Below are 22,124 nucleotides of genomic sequence, written 5' to 3'. Positions count from 1 at the left end.
AGTAATAGAAAAAAATGTGTTTGATAAATTATACATTGTCAATCTGGCATCAACTTTCTTCAAAACTAAACACTTGTATGTAGAGTAGAACATATCAATATGGGGTTACATCAGTTAAGCTTCTAGAAGGCTGATAAGTCAAAAACATGACAGTCTGACCTATGTACCTGTCAAAGCAAGGGTCAGGAAAGGTGCAGAGGATAAAGCGCATTAGAACATATCATTTAAGGAAATATATGTTCTAATAGGAATGGAATTTTAGTTGATAATATGACTGGAATGGAATGCTAGTTGATAAAACAGGTATGACACTTTGACTCTGAAACTTAAATGTTAAAAAAAAAAAAAAATCATCACTTATCTTTACGCTACCTTCAAGCCCCTCATTCTTATATTGAACACTTGTCAGAAGTAGTTTAGGTACTGACAAAATACCAAATGGAAGACTAAGGAATCTTTACCGTCCCATAGGTATATTATACATAATCTGAAATAACGCACATTAGATCAACCCACATAGCCCCTGACAAAAATTAATTGATCTCAAAAGATTCATAGCAAACGGTGTATGCTCCAGGGCATAATCCTGGAGCATGCAAAGTACAAAAAAAAATTCAGTCTTTTTTTGTAAGGGGGGCAACCCACCCTGCATTCCCTCTTGACCTTAGGATTTTGGAATCCTGTCTGCTTATGGACATCTTGTAATGGGAGACTGACTGTTTCATTGCATGGTACTGTGTGATCCCCCCCATCCCCCAATTCTGCTCAGTTTAGCAGGACAAGGAGAGTTGATGGTGGGTGCCTTTTCTCTCTCTGTCTCTCTCTCTCTCTCTCTCTCTCCTGGCATAGGAAAGATTATTTTACAGCTTTTCATCATTCCATCTAATACTATTCCTTATAGCAAATTTTAGAGAAGATAGACCAAGACTCACCCCCTGTTGCCTTGTGGTGTCCAGCAAATGTGTAGTTTCAAGTTCTCAGACCCATTGGCAGCACGGAAAGCTATCCAAGTACTGAGTACATGAGATGTCAGCCAGTTCCAGCTCAGTGTCTGGCTCATTATTTATAGTCCTTACTCCTACCAAATCTTCCAGGAGTCACAGAACTGATTTAAAAGTCACCAGGAAGCTTTCCACACATCATACATATGTCATGTACAGATATCCTGTGATGACTTTTCATTTAGTTTGCAAGGGGTTCTCTTTTATGTCAGATACCTGTATGGCTTAGGTTTCAGTTACTGCAAATGTGCATGTTGCTACCTTCTCTACATGTATTCCATTACTCTAAGTTTAAGATAAATATGTTAGTGCTGTTCTCTTTTCAGTGTAAGATAATATAGCAATAACCCACGCCTGGGTGTGGGTAATGCTGGATTTGCCTACGGTTGGTGTGGTTTGGTCACGAGGACGAAGCCCGAGTGTCCAAAACAAAGCCAACCGTGGGTAAATCCAGCATTACCCACACCCAGAAGTGGGTTATTGCTATTATACAATGACATAATTTAAGAAAAAAAAAATTACTTTTCTTAAATAATGGCATTGTATAATGCCTCCTTGCTGCCCTTCCGCAGCTGTCTGGTATTCTGCAGCAGTTCTGATGTACTGCGCATGCATATGCCTACGCAGTACATCAGAGCTGTGGGCAAAAGCAATGGAGAAAGCAAGATTTCCGTTGCTTTTTACAAACTGTTTCGCAATGTTAAATGGGTTTAACATAGCTAGACAGCTTTAAAAAAAGCAACAGAGAATCTCCGTTGCTTATTTTAAAGCTGTCTCTCTATGTTAAACCCATTTAACATAGCGAGACAGTTTTGAAAAAAGCAACGGAGAAAGCAAGATCTCCGTTGCTTTTTACAAACTGTTTCGCTATGTTAAATGGGTTTAACATAGTGAGACAGCTTTAAAAAAAATCTCCGTTGCTTTTTTTAAAGCTGTCTCGCTATGTTAAACTCATTTAACATAGCGAGACCGTGTTGCTGTAAAAAAAGAGTTATAGTAATGGAAAAAGTCTGGGCGATCGGACCTTTTTCCATTACTATAACTCGGATTTACAACGTGCATGCTGACCAATCAGCGTGCACGTTTTTGAATATTAATGGGGGGATCGTTGTATAATGCTCCTTTTATCTGAAATGGATGTAAAAATGCCCTTATTTCCACATACTACTGTCTTTAATAGTAATGAACTTCATGGCACTGCAACTTTGGCTGTGAAAAGGTGCCATTCTGTTCTACTTAAATAAATTTCCCACATTTTGTAAGTTATGCCTCTTCTTTTCAGTTAGCCATTTGATGGCTGTTGGAAGGACTGAAAAATGAAAGTAACTGACAAATCCATTGTAGGGTTTGCAACTCTTGTTATGGTTTACTGAAAGGACAGGAATTTCATCTAACATTTTTTGTTGCAGTCATTTCCCCATATGTTTGCACTTTCTAAAGCAAATGATGCAGTTACAGGAAGTACTCACCATAACATATCTTTAGAAAACAGGCTGTTGCAGCAGTTGGCATATTGTTTCATTTATTTGTTCATTTGTTCTTTCATTCATTCACATTTATCTAATGAATTGTGTCACCAAGTTGTTTACAAAAGCTTGGAGAAATAATTTCATTATTTTTATGATAGCCTTTTTACATAGCTTCAATCAGTACTCATAGCAGACCCAATATGGCTTCTTCTTTGTTGTTATAATTCACAAGTAATTTACTTAATATATGGCCAAGGAGGGAGTCAAGAAATTCAACCACATTATCCAGTACTGGTGGGGGACAAACTATGTCTCCATTAAATAGACTTTCTACAAATATGACCATTGAAAAATTGTGATAACCCATCCAGTCATCTATAATGATTTAAAGTTGCTATGGAAATGATTTATAGGTAACAACTGTCCACTCCATAAAGGGGGCTATGTTGAGCGAGGTATCTGTCATCCTCTTCTGGAGTTATTAGTGAAGTAGTACAAGTGTAGGTCTCTAAAGTGAGTTTTTGCTTTATCACTGTGTTTTTTAGCAGGCTAAGCAGAGATCACTTCTCAGGAGTCTGTATGACAATGAGTAGAGGGACAGGGCTTTTATTCTGTCAGAGAAGGTAAAGGTACTGGATCTTATACCTTTTTGATGAGGAAACGTTAGGTGCTTTATGAGGTACATGCTGAACGGTGCACTGTATTCAGTATCGCATCTTATAAGGAATGAATAAAGTGGGACTATAACATCTTTGGACCATGAAGAAATACAACAAGGGATAAGTTGAGCAAACTAGAAAGATTTTCTAACTGTTACAAGGATGGGGAATTAAAGGAAAGTCTGTTATCAACATATGTACCCAAGTCCCTGATGACGTCCTTAAATTTAAGGGCAGTGTTACCTGTGTAGTATGCATTAGTGTTTTACCAAAGGAAATCATGCTACATTCTTGCTGTTGAGGGTAACCCATGATTAAAACACTAAGCATTTGTTTGGTCCAGACCTTGTTGGAGACTTTCAGTATCCGAATGGTATTGGATAAATGCTTTAAAGTTTGCAGTCATCCTCAATCTTGGTTAGCCACAGTCCTTTGATACTTGTTTTTATGTCAGATAAGTATATATCAAAGAGGACAGGACCCAGGGCAGAGCCCTATCAGTCACCAGTTCTGGTATTTTCTATTTAGAGTAAGTACCACCCAATATTAATGGTATTGGTTCTACCTGGCAACCAGTTACCTATACAGTGAACTGGGTATGGGATAATGTCGATTTGGAAGAGTTTGTCAGTAATCCCAACATGGGGGATAGTGTCAGAGTGGTAAGGTCCATATAAGCAGCATGGACTGTATACCCTTCATATATGGCCTCAATAAACCTTTCAGAGAACTCAAATAAGTTGAATGGGCATGATCTGGCTTTTCAAAGTAGTGTTGTGTTTCACCAGGAGTAATTCCCTTGTACCTGTTCAGCAAAACATCTTCCACAAGACATACTTCCAGATGTTCACTATATTGGTCACTGCTGCAGTAGCCTTAACTATATGGGTTATGTCCTGCCATGGACAGCTTCCAAAGTTTCAAAGCACCTTCCACATCCCCAAACTATCAACCAGCTTAAGCTGAGCTGAGTAAAACACAAGTTTGTTCAAGAAAGTTATTTTAAAGCTAGGAGTATTTGTTTTTTTACTGAGAGGAAAAATATGCTTTAAATTACTTAGTTTCTTCTTTTGCACAGTTCACTCGTGGCGGTGTGTGTATGACTGTGTTGATACTTCTTCCTGGGCTAAGCCACTTGTACTATTTTAAGGAGGTTTGCATGGCTGCATTCCCATAACCTTCAAGATGATGTTGAAAATGAGGTTTTAAATTCTCCTTGGATAGAGATTTAGTGTTTGGCACCTCTGCTGCAGAGGTAATCAAAATGTGTAATGAAAGGGGTAAGCTGTCCTTTTCCAAATTGTCCAAGGGATTTTCTTTCTCCTCTTCCATTTTTGGCAGAAAACAGAATAAATAGTCTCAACAGAATTGAGATAAACAGACATTTAAGAAGGAATGGCAACTAACCTCCCAAAACAAAGGACAGTCCAATACATCTGAATGACTATTCAAGAGACCTTTTGACCCATTCCCACCATGACCTCTTCTCTTTAGCAACAGATTGCTTCAGGCAAATGGGTTCTGAATATCATTCATCAAGGTTACAGATTGCAGTGGGAGAAAATTCCTCCCTTCAAGGGGGTCATTCCTCTTTTTGCAGATCAGACTCTTTTGTTCATATTACCAAAGAAAGAAAATGCTTGGAGACCAGTTCTGGATCTTTCTCTCCAAAACCTTTTATGACAGTGCCCTGATTCAAAATGAAGTTACTTCACAGTCTGTTACCTTCGCTTCCTCTTACAAGTTTTCTAGTAACACTAGACTTATAAGATGCTTATTATCACATCCCTATTCATCCAGAATTCAGACATTTCTTAAGGTTTTGTATGTCTGGATCACATTTTCTGTCCTCTTCCTTAACCTTTGGACTATCCACTACACTAAGAGTGTTCACAAAGTGTCTAACCCCAGTTATAGTTCCTTGCATGTTACAGGGTAACCACATTTTTCCATATTTAAATGACTTCCTTACCTTTGCAGAATCTTTTTCAAGGTGTCAGGAATATCTTTCTTAGCTAAGAGATTTCTTACAAAAGCTGGGATTCCAAGAGAACATTCAGAAGTCTTTCTTGACGTATTCATACAGAATTGTGCTCCTGAGATGTCAGCTAGACACCTCAGGTCAAAGAGCTTTTCTTCCACAGAAAAAAATGCATCCTTATTTAGATCTGTTTCTAAGGTTTTCAACAAAGAATTGGGTCACTGTGAGGGAATACCTCAGGATTTCGTTTCTAGTGGCAACAGTGATTTTTGTGATACCCCTGACAAGACTCCACATGAGATAGATACAGTGATATCTGGAATCTCATTAGTCCCAGCATCAACACCCTTTATGTTATCAAATACCAGTGTTGTTTTTTTTCAGAAGAGAAATCTTTTGGTGGAGACAACAGATGTCCTTAAATCCAGGCCTCCCCTTCTCCCTCCCTGCTGCAAAGCAGTCGGTTACCACAGATGCTTCAGACTCTGCTTGAGGAGCAGTTTCGGGAGAAATAAAAGTCCAGCAGTGTGTGACATCAAGGGCAGAAGCAAGCACATAAATATCTAGGATATGCTTTCCCTGATCAAGGCACTCAACTCTCTAAACCATCTTTGGCCCCTGGGACCTCTTCAAAGTGGTTTCAGACCATACCACATCCTTGTGGTGCATTAACAAGCAAGGGGCTTGGGATATAGCTTCGCAGCACATTCTCAATTTAAATGCATCCTATGTTCTATCAAAGCTAAATTTATTTATTTGTTTATTCCAGTTTGATGACCGGGGAGGTCCACTGGGCTCGGGGAGCCTATTTTCAGTGGAGGCCCGGGGAGAAAATCTCCACAATACATAGTTTAGTTACATGAATAATTACAAAGAAACTTTGCATTACAGACAGCAGTTAGCATTCAAAAAGAAAACAACAATTACAATTTTGTTTAGGTGAGAAAGACAGGCATATAGCCTGGTGGCTAGATTTTACAGTTCAGTTATTTATACAATGTACATATGTGAGAGAGGTTAGCTAGGTGAGAAGGTTAGCCAGGCGTAAAAGAGGAAGAAAGCTTAAGAGGTATGGGGTGAAGAGTACAGTTGCATTTTCTGTTTAAATAAAGGTAGGAATGAAGAAGAGTTTTAAAGTTTTCAAGGTTGTCACAGGTCCTCAGTGAGGAGGGAAGCGCTTTCCATTTTTTAGCTAAGGAGAAGGATAGCAGAAGCTGACCAGCTGGGCGCTTAGGTATTTGAACGGTGATTAGGTTTTGGTGGGTAGATCTAAGTGTTCTATGGGGGGTATATGGTTGTAGGATATTGGATAGTGCAGGACACTTAGTAGGTTGGAACAGTAATTTGTGGCTGGTGGTGATTTGGAGAAAGTCCAGTTGGTTGGGGAGTTCAAGCCAATTTAAAGAGTGAAGGGAGGAACAGTGATGAGAGGAGGAGTTGGCTTTGGTAACAAATCTGGAGCTTTTATTGTAACATACTTCCAGTTTGGAGGAAAGTGTAGTGGATAAATTAGTAAGCAGAGGGTCGCCATACAGTAGAGAGGGAAGGAGATAGGTTGTGGTGAGAGTTAGTCTGGTAGCAGGAGAGAGGAAGTAGTTGTTTCTATAAAGTAGGCCGAGTTTTATGTGGGTTTTGTGGCAGACAAGCTCAGCAGACCATGGCAAACCCTCACAAATGGAAACTAGATCGGGGGGGGAGTCTTCCAACATCTGATCCATCTGTGGGGAGCTCCTCAACTAGACCTCTGTGCCTCCTTTTTGAACAATCAACTGGCAAGATTCTGTTCCAAGACTGTATGCAAGAAGGCCTGTGAAACAGATGCCTTTTCTTTTCTTTGGACAGGAATGTTCTTGTATGATTTCTACCCTTTCCGTTAATATCCAAGGTACTTTTGAAGATTCAGAAGGAATCCCCCAGGATCATTATGGTGACCCCCTTCTGCCCTAGGCAACTGTGGTTTTCTTTTGGCCAGAGGAAATTACCACAAGCTTCCTTACAGACTGGATCTACTCACACAAGAACAGGCATGTTTGATACACTCCAGCATCAGTCATTTTCAATTGACTGTCTGTATAATAAGGTCTTAATTCCTTTTAGGCACCAGTTTATCGAGGATGTGGAGCAGGTACTAATGGAGACAAGAAAGCCTGATTCTAAAAAATTATACATTAGCAAATGGAAAAGATTTTCTAGTTGGTGCCAACAACATAATCAGCACTCAGTCAGGGCGAGCCGTTCTCTGGTTTTACAATATTTGTGTGAGTTAATATCCTATGGCTTTTCTAATTCATCTGTCAAGGTTCATTTATCAGTCATTTCAGCATGTCTACCCTTAGAATCTCCTCTTTCAAGGCAGTCTCATGTCAAAATGTTATTGAAAGCAGTTTTGCATAAGAGGTCACTAAGTAAATCAGTGGCCCCTCCCTGATATCTTAATTTGTACCATGAACAATCCAAGAGTTAAGCGCTTTCATTCCAGTAGGAACTTCTTCAGAACTCAATTACCACAAACATTTTTAACTGTTAAAATAGGTTAGTAAGAAACACACACCCATGAAAGCACTTAACTCTTTGGATTGTTCATGGTACTTTTAATAAAAAAAAATGTATGCAAGCTTTGGAGCATTTGGGACTTTGGTTGAGTTTCCTGGTATCCAGCACTGTCTTGGTGATGTTTTTGTGAATTCCTGGTTTGTCGTTTTTTACGGGTCTATATTACGTAATCGAAGGGACACTTCTTCGAATACGTAATAATCGACACCAAAAGACCGAAATCCCAAAACTGCAAATGTCCACATCCGCAAATTTTTTCCTAGGGAAAAAATTCAGTTGGCCGTTCCCGGGGTTTACACTTTTCCCCAATGTAGAGCAATCTCAGAGTTGGTATATTTAGTTGGGGGGGGGGCACAGCACCCCACATCGGGGGTGTGGTGGGTGAAGCACCCCACTTAAATTAGATTTGAAGTGTGTGCGTGTTGTGTTTACGGCCCAGCAAATTTTTTCCCTAGGAAAAAATTCACGGACGTGGCCATTCGCGGTATTGGGATTTTGGTCTTTTGGTGTCAATTATTACATATTCAAAGAAGTGTCTTTTCGATTATGTAATATAGACCCGTTTTTTACTACTGATTGTGGTGAAAGATCTTAATTTGTGTTAGACAAACTAACACTTGCTCCATTCTAACCAACTAATCTGGCTGACTTGAGATTCTTACCATGGGAAACAGTTTTACTGATTGCAGAGGTCAGAGGAATCAGTATTACTGATTGCTCTGACCTCTGCAAGAAAAGTATCTAACTTACAAGCTCTTATAGTGAGTCAACCCTACCTCATTTTCCATAGGAATAGGATTTCTTTGAGAACTAGTCCTTCTTTTATGCCTAAAGTGGTATCCACCTTTATTTTAAGACAAACTGTCCATCGCCCTGTTTTCTTTACTGAATGTAAAAATGACGAAGAAAGGATACTCCATTCCTATTATGTCCACAGACAACTCAGGTACTATCTTAACAGAACTGTATCTCTCAGATCTTTGGATCAATTGTTTATTTTTTGTGACAGTAAGATGAATGGACAACCTGTGTCAAAACAGACTATTTCCATATGCTTGTCAAAGACTATTACCTTTTGTTATATTCACCATAACAAATCTATTCAAGGCAGAGTCAAGGCCCTCTCTACCAGGGTATTGGCTTCATCTATGGCTTTTTGGAAAGGTTTGCATTCTAGAAATATTCTAGAAGCTGCTACTTGGTCCTCTGTACATACTTTTACAGCGCACTATAAGCTTGATTCCTTCTCTAGCCTCAAATACCATAACAGTAGATGTTCAAATGATCACCGCTGCAGTAGCTGCTCCCTCCCTCCACCCCCCCTTGTTTTTAGTGTGATTTTTATGCCGGGGTGTGGACATTTATGTTTTGTTGTTCCTAACATAGCCCTTTCAGGGTTCAGCCTTCCTGTTTCTGCTGGCAGAAAAGCTTTGAAGGGCTTCAAGCCCGCACTTGTCTTTTAGTCAGCTCAACTTGATCTGCTTGACAGTTTGGGCCCATGGAAGGTGCCCTGAAGCTTTGGAAGCTGGCCAGCCATTATGTCCTTGGCAGGATATATCCCATATAGCAAAGACTACTGCAGCAGTGATCATTCGAACATCTACTTTTATGCTAAGTTCAACTTACAGAACTGCTTAAGCAACTGTACTGTGCTGGATGAGTCCATACAGTAGTACATGGTATAAAGGCCACTATCTGTTAGGATTCACTTTTATGGTAAGTATGGTATACAAATGAGCCTTTGTAGAGAAACACGACCATTACAGTTTGATCTCAGAACTTGCAAGTCATATAGTATTCAAATGAAGATTGTTGAATATGAAACTAGATCTTCAGTGAGTTTAAGGGTCAGACTATACTGTTATGAAACTCAGATGTAATAAAGTCTGAAGATAATTTTTTGAAACAAATGTTAATCAAAGAGATTTGCCCAGTTAGCTGAAGCTACTCAGTGAGTTAAGAGAATAAGTATGTACTTCTCTTTCACTGCTGAATGTTTTTGAGCAAATATTAGACATTATAAATGAAGGAAGGAATAAATCATGCTTTAGTTTTAAAACACAAGAAAGGAACTTCAATAGAGATGCACCTGACACATGCAACAAATAATCAAATAGTTTTTCAATCTTTTTAGTACTACTGTTTTCATTTTTTACATAATTATAAACACGTAAAGTCTCTGTAATAATTGTCCATCCCTTTTATAATTAATATTGCGGGCATAAAGATGATATGCACCAGCCCCAATCCATGACATAAAAAGAGTATTGTAAATGTTGAATACCATTGAATTCTGTGTCGAATACTATGGTAAAGCTTCCCTGTTACATTTACACACCCCATGGATGCTGTGCAAGTTAGAAACAGAGCTGGCACTGAGTTCTTTGGATGCAGGATGTGTGCACATGATTTTAACTTATTTCTTCCTCTTCTTGTCTGTAGGATTAATGACCCCTCGGCTCCCCAGTCCATCCATTGAGAAGCTTTCAGATTTTGATGAAAATGCTTCAACTATTTTAGCAACAGGTTCCGTTGGCTCCTGTGAAACAATGGCTGAAGAGGACTCATCCAGTAGCACAAAACATCTACTACATCAGCCTGTGAGTTTTCAGTTAAAAAGTTTCATCAAACTTAAAAGTATGTCAAAAGATGTGCACACTTATACTGCATATTTAAAAACTATAGTCATTTGATCTATATTGTAAAAGCATATTGTATTGCCTCTTTACCAGACAAGAGTATGCATGTTAATTTGAGAGGCTATAAATGGTTTTGTGTCATTACAGGTATCAGTCAAGGTCAGGGATAGAGTAGTATGGATAGAACGTTTGAGAAAATGCAGTTATAACAGAGATATGGATCATTCAGATAAATGCTATAAAATGCATGCAGTTATTATTTGAACCTGCAGGTGTATATTACCTGAGCATCCTCTGTGATAATAGCTAATGCACCTTAGTCAGATAAGTTAATATTTGAGATAGAGGCTGCTAACAGAATTTGTAATACCTTAGGTTGAGGAACAGGTGGGCTCTTTTATTCATAATGAATAGCAATTACCTGTGTTCTTTGGAGTGACCCTCCTAAGAGGTTCACAGTGATATATTTTCAACTGGAGCAGACAATAATATCAATGTCTCAGAACACAGTTTTCATGCTGCTCACTCCTTATTACATTCATCAGTGAAAAAGTACTTTAATGCCAAAGAAGGAAAAGGTTCATAAGCTGTGCAAGTATTTTTCCCCATAAGTTTCAAGCTTTATTACAGCTGTGCACATTGTAACAGGTGTACAAACCCCATCCATGATGCTCTTTCTCTCTTTCTTTCTTTCTTTCTTTCTTTCTTTCTTTCTTTCTTTCTTTTCCCTTGGCAGTCAGGCTCAACTTATTAAATGCAAAGCAAACTCTCCTTTACATTATGACTTCACTCAATACCAAAGATTACATTACTTAATTTGCAATTTAACTGTCTTATGCTATTTGATCTTTTTAACTATCAACATGTAAAGTATTCCCTTTACTTTCATTTTATGTCCCTGTCCATTACAGCATAGTTATACTTATGCACAAACACATAATTTTCAAATAAATCAGCAGTCAAATATATACAACTATTTACAAAAATGTTAGTCACTGTCCTTCTCAGATTTCTCTCCATCCTTCCTTTTGATCCCCTCTACTTCATCTCCATCCTGATGTCCTTCATGGATGCATCTGCAGTCATAACAACAGGGTTGTCCTGTCGTCAGGCAGCCCTTCAGTCGGCCGGATTCCAAAGTCCGGGTCCGGCTTCGGCTGATGTCGCACTTCACCCGACGTCATCTCTGTTGGTCTTCGGGTATAAAGGCATCAGCCGACGCCATTTTCCTCAGTCTTTCTTGCCGCGTGGCGCCCGAAGCAGAAGCTGTTCGCAAGTGCCGGTCGGTCGGATCCAGAGATTACTTCTACCGAATACTACCAAGACTTCTAAAGCTAAGTACCCCGTTGGGGACTCTTTCTTGCCTCAGCCGATGTCAGAAAAAGTTAATAATTGTTTAACCTGTGGGAAACAAATACCTCATAAAGATTTCCACTCTTATTGTCTGCCTTGTTTAGGCCCAGCCCACGACGTAGCTGCCTGTTCGGCCTGTGCTTCCTTCAACCGACGAACGCTTAGGCGTCGGTCGGAGTTTGCTGAACAGTTTTTCGGTTCTGATTTTGCGTACATTATGCCGTCGGATCCTCCGACTACCCAATCTACCAAAAAACGCAAAGATAAAGACCGACACTCACGGTCCGCGGTTTCGGCCGAAACCATGGTTAAGCAAACCGCGAGTGTCTCGGTTTCGGCCGAAACCGAGAAAACTGATCAAAGTACAGCTGAATCTATCTCTACAACTGAGGCCCCTGCTACCACCCTTGAATCGGCCTCAGAAATTTTATCCACTACGGTGGTTGCCACTGACTTATCAGACACCATTCCCTTGGATGTCTCTACCCCAGCACGTGGTGCTGCTAGGCCTCCAGCAACCATGTCCATTAAGGCCTTCGCCAGGGCTAAAGCAGCCAAGACTACTAAAACAGTGCCTGTTAAACCCTACTACCAGGCCCTCCTCTAGTTCTCAAATGCTTACTCTGGCAGAAGATTTAATTTCATTAATTAGAGGATCTCAATCTCACCCAGACAGGGCCTCTCAGCCCCCAGAGAAGAGACCTAGGACAGAGCCCCCTGAGCCAGTGTCCTCTGATGATTCTGCCGATGAATCAGACATAACTGACCAGCCAGAGGCTCCTTTCTCCAATTTTGAAGACTCTGATGCTGAAGAATCCATTCCAGCTGCTTCCCCAGAAGAATTCTCCTTTGGGGAAACCTTACATGCCATGCGAGAGCAGTTCCAATGGCAGCAACAGGATTTTCAGACTCCAGAAAAAGACTTAGGACCTTTCTGCACCTTCCACAGCACAGGCCCTTAGCTATACCTCCTGTTCTTTCTGTGGTGGATGATGCTTTCAATGATGTCTGCTCCGCACCAGATTCTTTACCTCCAGCCCCTGCCAAACCAGACAGATTTTACAGGGTGCCAGACACTCATCACCACCTGTACAAGGCCCCACTTGCAGACCCCGAAACTATATCCCAGGGTCCCAAGGCAGTAGCCGCGACCATAGCTAAAAACCCTATTCCTTCTGAAAGGGAAGCAAGGTCATTAGACAGATGGGGCAAAAAGGTCTACACTTCAGCTACTCTCTCAGCTAGAGCTTTAAACTGTCAGTTTCACATGATACAATACCAAGAGTTTATGCTTGATCAGTTAACTAAAAAGCTAACCACTGATGAATCTCTTGATAAGAAATATGTATTAGAAATGGTAAATAACATACAACAGGTTAGTAACCATTCCTTAAAATGTGGCTATGATGCACTGGAGGCTTCATTTAGATCAGCCATGACTGGCACAGTGATAAGAAGGCATGCTTGGCTAAAGGAGCAAGCTTTACCGGATCATGTTAAAGCTAAGCTGCTAGATGCTCCTATGGATAAGACAAGTTTGTTTGGTACACCTGCCCAGCAGGTTATGAAGAAAATGGAAGAAAAGGCAAAATCTGTTCAAAGCGGTTAAAGATTTCTTGCAGGTTCAACCCCCAGGTTTAGCAGGAACTGGCCTGCCAAAATTGGTCCTTTCCTGACTCCACAAGATCTCAAAGGGGCAGGAATAGACGTTCCAGAGGCAGAAACCAATCCAGAGGAGGTGCCTACAGAGGACGACAGTGGCAAGGTAACAACAGAGGCACAGACACCACCTCTGCCACTACATCAACACAGCCACAGTGACTTAACCCTAAATCCGCCTACCAGGGAACAAATAGCAGCTCCTCTAGGCGGAAAGTTAACCTTATTTTCAAAGAACTGGCACTATATAACAAAAGACAAGTGGATTTTACAAACCATAGATCAAGGTTACGGTTCCACTTCCACACTTTACCAGTCAAAGAGGAATGCCAAATCTACCTCCAAATCAAAAACAGAGGCTCTACAACAGATAATGCAGTTAGCAAAATGAGAGCTGTGGAAAGAGTGCCAACAGCAGAGCAAGGAAAGGGGTTCTACTCCAGATTATTCCTAGTTCCAAGAAAGGAAAAAGTTGGAGACCAATTCTGGACCTGTCCACCTTAAATACTTACATCATTGTCCCAAAATTCAAAATGCTGACCCTACAGCAACTTCTTCCCATGTTGGGCAAGGAGTGCTGGCTGGTAACTCTAGATCTCAAGGAGGCATACCTGCACGTCCCCATTCGACCAATCTGCAGAAGATACCTCAGATTTCTTGCAGGATCAGAGCACTATCAATTCTCAGCATTGCCCTTTGGCTTATATACTGCGCCCAGAGTATTCACAAAATGCCTGGCATCAGTAATCGCTCATTGCAGACTACAGGGAATTCAAATTTACCCATACCTGGACGACTGCCTGCTACAAGGGGACAACAAAAGCAAGCTGACAACAGATTTACAAAGGGTCATTTACTTGCTACAAGCACTGGGATACACAGTCAATTTACAAAAGTCAAGGCTGATACCATCCCAAACAAGGACATTCTTGGGCGCGGAATTGGACACAGTAAAACAAATGGCATTCCTAACTACAGAAAAACAAAAAACTCCCTCTTTACTTCTTGGCACTAACAAAACTGAACAAGTTAACAGCAAGAAAAGTGCTGCAGGCCTTGGGCTTCATGGCATCATGCATAATCTTGGTCCCACTTGCCAGACTACATATGAGAAAACTACAGTGGTACCTAAAGAATTTATGGTCCCAACACAGACACAGCCTAGAAACAGAAATCCCACTAATTCCATGCTTAAAACAGGAGTTCCTATGGTGGGCTCAGGCATGCCAGTCAAACCCAGGGCTACCCTTTCGCAGATGTCAAGCAAGCCAGACCATCACAACAGTCGCTTCAGACCTAGGATGGGGGGCACACATGCTGGACAAATGCGTGCAAGGATTGTGGACACAGGATCAACTTCACCTGCACATCAACCTAAAAGAAATGCTGGCAGTAAAACTGGCAATCCAAAAGTTCAGACCATTTCTCAAAGAGGGCCAGTTGATGATAAGGACAGACAACACCACAGTCATGTGGTACATCAACAAACAGGGAGGCACTCATTCATACCCCCTATGCAGAATGACTTTGGAGCTGTGGACCCTGGCACTCAGCTACAACATCCAGTTACAGGCAATATTTGTACCAGGAAAAGAGAATACTCTAGCAGACATATTAAGCAGAACCACATCGGATGCCCACGAATGGAAGCTGCACCCGGACATCTTCAAGACCATCTCAAAGAAATGGGGAATGCCCCAGATAGACCTATTCGCATCACCTCTCAATCATCAGCTCAAAAAATTCTGCACAAGGACATTCCACCCACTAGCATGGAAAGTGGATTCGCTCTCCTTCAGCTGGAAAGGCCTAACAGCATATGCATTCCCACCTCTTCCCTTGATACACAAGGTATTACTAAAAATCAAGGAAGAACGTCCAAGGATAATCCTGATAGCTCCAAACTGGCCAAGACAACACTGGTACCCACTGCTGAGGAGCATGTCTCGGAACAATATGTGGCCAATACCCCTGATGCCTTTGATGTTAACTCAGAACAACTACAACATCATGCATCCAAACCTAAAAACGTTGCAACTGACTGCATGGAACATCACATAGCAGCAGCTAATCCAGAACTTTCCCAAAGAGTTAAAGACATTATTCTTGAAGCACGCAGACCTTCAACAAGAAGAAACTATGCTGGAAAATGGAAGAGGTTTGTCAGTTGGAGTACTGAAAGAGGAAAAGATGTGTCAATCGTAGTTATGCCTAACGTACTGGAGTATCTGGCGAACTTCTTCATTCAGGCCTGTCCTACTCCTCCATCAAGATACATGCATCAGCTATTTCAGCAGAATACAGCTTTGATCCACCTGTTTTTTCGCACCCTTTGCTCAGGCAGTTCCTCAGAGGAATCAAGAATGTAAAACCTCCAAGGAAACCACCTTTACCAGCTTGGGACTTAAACTTTGTGCTAGAAAAGTTGACACTATCACCCTTTGAACCAGCAGCAACAGCAGACCTACAACACCTGTCATGGAAAACTGCTTTCCTACTGGCAATTACTTCAGCAAGGAGGGTTTCAGAACTACAGGCCTTAATGGCAGTGCAACCCTTCCTAATCTTCCACCAAGATAGAGTGTCCATGAGGACTAATCCTACATTTATGCCTAAGGTGGTATCCAGAGTGTCTTTAAACCAGGCAATCCACCTACCTACCTTCTTTCCCAACCCACAAAACAGAGGGAAAGAATACTGCATACTTTGGATGTACATAGACAGCTACGCTACTACTTGGACAGAACAAAAGTAGCAGAAAGACTGACCAACTTTTGTAGCCTATGCAACAGGAAGGGAAGGAAAAGCTATTTCCAAACAGACAATCTCCAAATGGATAGGAAATTGCATACGATTCTGTTACTCCTTCCATGGAAAACCAATTCCACAGAACATAAGACCTCATTCTACAAGGGCAACAGCCACTACCACAGCCTTCTTACGAGGAGTGGCAACCAAAGACATTATTGAGGCGGCTACTTGGACCTCCGTGCATACATTTGCCAAGCATTATAATTTGCCTCTATATTCCAGATCCCGAGCAGGGTTTGCCACTGCTGTACTGCAAGGGATCCTAAACACACCATAATCTAGTTTTATCCTCCTCCCTAGTTGGCTATGGTATTCTACCCAGTTGTTATGACTGCAGATGCATCCATGAAGGACATAGTACAATTTTGTACCTACCATAAATGTAGATGTCCGAACTGGATAGCATCTGCAGTCAGGATTACCCTCCCTCCTTCCCTCTGTGGTACTCCTAGGGTGTTTACCCTCCTAATAGCTAGCTGGTGGGGGGGAGTCTTTTATGGTGTATTTGTTGGTATATATGTACATACATGCTTATTTTTGTGTTTACCTCTATCTTTTTGGAAACATTGGCATCTATCCAAATTTTAGCCTTCAAGAGGGCTACTGGCATCTGGGGCAAGAAACACTGAGGAAAATGGCGTCGGCTGATGCCTTTATACCCGAAGACCAACAGAGATGACGTCGGGTGAAGTGCGACATCAGCCGAAGCCGGACCCGGACTTTGGAATCCGGCCGACTGAAGGGCTGCCTGACGACAGGACAACCCTGTTGTTATGACTGCAGATGCTATCCAGTTCGGACATCTACATTTATGGTAGGTACAAAACTGTACTTTTCTTTCCTTAATTTTCTATCTCATTGCATCTGTTTTGTTGAATCAAATTCCATTTTGACAATGTATTCTTTGACTTCTTAAATCTTGACTGAACTAATCCATTCATTTCTCTTTCCTTTATTTCAACAATAATATCATTTAATTCCTTGATTTTTGGTTTCTCCTTGGTCTTCCACCTTCTGATTTTTTTACATCTAGCTGTACTAGCAAGGTCAGAGCCTGAATACACTTGGGTGCCCTTTGTTCTACTTTATTTAGTAGCATAGCTTCCTCAGTAAATATTGCTTCATCACCTAAAATATGTGCCATTAAGTCTTGTATTTGGTCCTTATTTTCATATAAACTTTCACACTCCCAAAATATATGGCCCCATGTTCATTCTGCCCCTGTGTCACATCCCCAACACTTCCTGTCTATATTTTTGTATTCTAACTGGGATATAGAATATTTGTGTAAGCATATCCACCCAAATATTGGCAGCTTCCTTGCCTTAGTTGCATACCTAGGTGCTAAACACTGTTCCACAGTATAGTTTGTTTATAAACTTTTTTCCAATTCCTGTCTGAACTCCTATTCTTGCTTTTTAATTAATCCATGGCTTTATAGTCTTTTATTAACTTTCATTCATATGAGTTGATCTTGTCTCACTTCTACCTTTCTCTTTTTTTTTCTCAGTTGCAATCAAGCCTTGATATAGGAGTGGTTTTCCTTGCCTCATTTGAAAGATCTGTTCAACTTCCTCACATTCTTTCCACCTCTTCCTTTCTCACTTGTTCCCAATATGTTGGTTTTATGTTCTTTTCCCTCATAAGTCTTCCATGTTTTAGTTCTGCTTTTGTCACTTTTTCTCTCAATCATACCCTATAGGCATTATTTATGTTTTGCATTGTTTAATTTGATTCCTATTTAACTCTTTAGTTAAATATTTAGTAATTAATTTGAATAGTGTCTGCTCCTCCTTCTCACCTTCTATATGTCTCGAAATTATGATTAAATCTTTTACCTGCAAAGTGTCCTTTATTCTCTGAATCATTGTTCATAGGCTCATAGGTTTGTACTAGGCTAACTGCCCTTAAAGAACATTTTAAGCCTAGCCAAGTATCCCATTTTTTGCTTTAGTGTTTAGATTAACATTACCACTTCAGGAACTATGTTTACATTACTTTTACTGATAATAACTGGGCTCATACCATAGATATTTGGAAAGACCCCAAGCTTGGGTTAAAAACATTTAGGAGCTGCCTCTGTCCATTAGAAGTATGGAGAGCCTGGAGTAAATTTCCGATATCCAATCCACAGATCCAAGTTGCGCTCGAACTTGAACAGGAATGAGCTTTGTTTTAATTGAATAGGTGAGTCAGGAGCACTGGTATCCTCCATGAGATATACCCATCCCTCAAAACCATTTTGGTGATGTTACAGAAAAGGTTTACATCCCCGAATGGAGTATTTCTGATGCTGTTTAACTTGCTGATGTGTAGTAGGTCATCAGTATTGGGTCAGAGGAGGCCTTGTATCCTAGACATTGGTCATCTTTTAGCTGTCTGTAAGAAAGTGATTAAAGAAAAGAGCTTTGAGGAGGCCCATATGGGGCAAATTGTTAAAGTCTAGTATCCTTTTTGTAAGTTAACTCTGCGGATGTTACAGGTGTTGCATGTATTTGGGCAGATGCATGCTAAAGGGGGGCATTATATTCAATGATTGGCCTTATGAGGGCTAATTAAAAGCAAACTATAACATCCTTGGACCTAGAAACAATCCCTTTGTTAATAAGCTGCACAATATAGAAGGATTTCCTCACTACAATGGGCACATGTTGGTCAAAAGATAGGTCACGGTCCACATAAGTTCCCAAATCTCAAACAAGTGGGTCAGCTCTTAGGGGCATATTATCATTGTGGTAGTTCCCCAGGATAGGTGACTTCCCAAAGGATATGATAATGCATTTTTTTTTCATTAAGCTTTAAACCATTATACTGGCTCCAGTTATTTGTGTGGGACAAGTATTCCTGCAAGATGGCTAAGTCTTTTGGGAATTTGATAACTACACTGAGCTTGCAGTCATCTGCAGACTTGGTCAGCCAGAGCCCTTTAGTACTGGCTTTAACAAGAGAGGTCCCAGCACCAATCGCTGGGGACTCCATTGGTGATTGGTCTTTTAGTGGAGATGGATTCCCCTATTTTGACCACCTCTGTTCTTCTGTAAGCCATTTGACAGTCCTGCAGATGACATAGAGGGTTATTCCTAGTTTATTAAGCTTTTCTAATATGCCTGAAAGGGGGATAGTGTCAAAAGTCTTGGCCAGGTTGAGGTAACAAATTGCTTTTGTGAGTTTTTCAAAAAAGTCCACCACATTGAATAAGCATGACTTACCTCTGATGATTCCGAACTGAGGTTGCTCCAGTGTTTGGAGGTTCCCTGTGTCATTATTGATTAATTCCATGACCATTCTTTCTATGGCTTTGCTTATGGGATTGGTCAGACTTAATTTCCTGGGTCTGTGGAAGGTTCTCCCTTATGCAGGGGAATAATTGTTGCTGTTCTCCATTCACTTAGTAGAAGATCCATATGGAGGCTAAAGTCGAATAATGTAGTTAGGGATGTGGCTAAATCTTACTTCATGTTCAGTATGCATGCAGGGATATTGCTAAGATCCATTGATACAGCATTTTTTTATTTTGGAAATGCTTTTAAGTCCAGTGTGATAGCTGTGGGGGGAAAGGGGTTGATTTCAGGTATTATGTGTGGGATAAACAGGGGGAAGAGAGGGATAAAGTCTGAGATGAATTTGTTAGCTGGTAGGTTGCTATGTCTTCAGTTTCAGTGAAAGTAACATCATTCACAATCAGCTCAGTGCATTGCTGTGTTGTACAGCTGTGATTATGAACATAACTGAAAAAGGCATTGTGATGTTCTTTAGCTTTGATTGTTGTTTTTGCATAAAATTTGGCTTTGGTGGATTTAGCTAAGCCCCTGAGTTTATTTAATTTAATGATGAGAGCTCTGTAGTTTTGGGTACAGCTCTTCTTACCTTTGGCCAAAATTCTCTTCCTTTTATTGTACAGCTTGCCGATATTATAATTGCACCAGGGGGTTGTTTCTGAGTTTTGACCTGTGCTTGTTTTTGCATTAAACAGCTGCATCAGTGCAGGCGTTTACATGCTGGTACAGTTTTGTAGGGTAGAATTCTATATATACACCAGAATTTTCTGGGTTTGGTGGGGATTTGAAGCTTGTCAATGAATCATGTAGGAATAGATGGTTTGTCTTAGAAAAGTTTCTAAAGGAGCCATGAGTGGAGGGGACATCTGATTTCAATTTTATTTCAAAGGAGACAGCTTTATGGTCATACCTAAAAAGGAACGATGATACACCAGTACAGTATACCCCCATATTAGTAAAGACAAAGTCTAAGATGTTGTTACCCCTAGTGGGTACTCTGCTAATACAAATGCTCAAAGTCCAGGAATTTCTGTGCTTGTATACTTGTGGTGGTGTAGGTTTCCTAGTCTACAGTCTGGTAGTTAAAATCACTTAGGAAAAAAGCATTGGGTTCAATACTCAGAGACTCCAATTCTTGTAGCAGTGTGGCTTTCTGGAGTCATAGGGGGAGTTCTGTATCTGGCTAATATATAGTAAGGAGCCTTTCAGACGGTGATATGGATATGAAGAGTTCTAGAACATCATGCTGCTTTACCATCCTTATTGTGAGTCTCTCATGAAAGAAGACTGAGGCATCTTCACCTTCTTTCCCCCTCTTGCACAGTGGCTGGTCTAAAGGTGTGGAAGGCATTATAGTCCTGCATAGCTGGAGTACATTCTGCTATTTTAAACCATGTCTCAGACACTAAACAGATGTCTACATCCTCCAGCTTGAGGCTAGTTTGCAGGGAGTGAAGCTCATACATCTTCATATTTTATTTTGCTTGTTTCTTCATTTTGGTAGGTTTATCTGGTTGGTAATGTCTAAAAAGGCACTATGGGGGTGGAGAATATCTTTGCCAATATCCAGAAATCTAGAAGGGACAGATGCAGGCCACCCCTGATGAAGCAGCATGGTCTGTTAAATGTATCTTCCCAGGCTGACAGATATTGAACCCCTTAGAATGACATAAAAAACAAAGCCTGTCCAGCACTAGGAACCATAATCTCCCACTATGTCCCATCCAGACTACTCAGGAGCTCCACCCAAGACCTTTTACAAATTTACAAGCCCAAGTCCAAAATAGGAGCCATTACATACAGCTACCATCCCTCTATTGCTTGGAACAAACTCCCACAAGAAGTTAGATCACTTTTACATCCTAAAGTATTCAAACTAGCCACTAAAGAGTACTTAAAAAGTTACTGGATTTGTACCTGTTCTCAGCCTCCTTGAATATACCTTCACTAAATAACAACCCTAACTTCCTCTGTCTTACCATCATTTCTTCTCCTCTATACCAAAACATTTACAACTTAAACTAATCTACTTCATCATTTTTTTCCTAACACTATCTCCTTTTCTTCTGCTGCAGTATTCTTCATAACATTTTTATAGCTAATTGTAACTGCATATATATGATAACTGTTCTACAAGTTTTATTATGAATGATTATAATGTTAATGTTTTTAACGGTTATATTTTTCGTAACTATGTCTTGGAGATTTTCTCTCCGGGCGTCTGCTGAAAAAGGGCTTTTGCACAGACAATCCCAGTTAACAAATGTAAAATAAATAAATAAAGTCAATTACCATTTGCTCATATTGCAGCATCATTCATGGAAAAGGTAGAATGCTGCTCAGTGCTTGGCATAAGTCTGTATGGGACAGAAAGTCCAAGATCACTGTTGGGGGGTTGGGTTTGGCATAATGGTTAAGGTGTTCACTTCATTGATACAAGGTATAGAGTTTGATTCTGACTTCAAGTTATTGGCTAGGCTTAAAATGTCCCTTCAGGGCAATTAGTCTAGTATTCACCTATGAACATATAAACTCCATCATGTCTCTCTTCATATAGTCAAGGGAAGTATGTCTCAAGTCATTGTCACCCATACATACTATGACAGAGTCTTACCCGTACGTGTTGTTCAAAGACTTGAGTGTATGTGTGATCTGGTGTATTCTGGCACCAGACAAGTAACTAATAGTCACTCTCCTTACTCAGCCTGGAAAAAGGTGTGT

The 22,124-nt window shown here is 40.5% G+C and overlaps 1 protein-coding gene across 1 annotated transcript in view; it reads left to right on the top strand.

The window, feature by feature from the left end:
- The window catches only part of CCHR16.PART0H9orf43 (chromosome chr16.part0 C9orf43 homolog), a 1,158,566-nt gene that overhangs the window by 953,645 nt on the left and 182,797 nt on the right, over window positions 1–22,124 (top strand). Inside the window, exon 11 of the mRNA XM_044057889.1 lies at window positions 10,106–10,263. Coding sequence (XP_043913824.1) covers window positions 10,106–10,263 — 158 coding nt within the window. The remainder of the gene's footprint in view (window positions 1–10,105; window positions 10,264–22,124) is intronic.

The sequence above is a fragment of the Protopterus annectens genome, chromosome 16.part0 (assembly GCF_019279795.1).
Source record: "Protopterus annectens isolate FY-2018-M chromosome 16.part0, PAN1.0, whole genome shotgun sequence".
NCBI lineage: Eukaryota > Metazoa > Chordata > Ceratodontiformes > Protopteridae > Protopterus > Protopterus annectens.
This window is presented reverse-complemented; position numbering and strand designations above follow the sequence as displayed.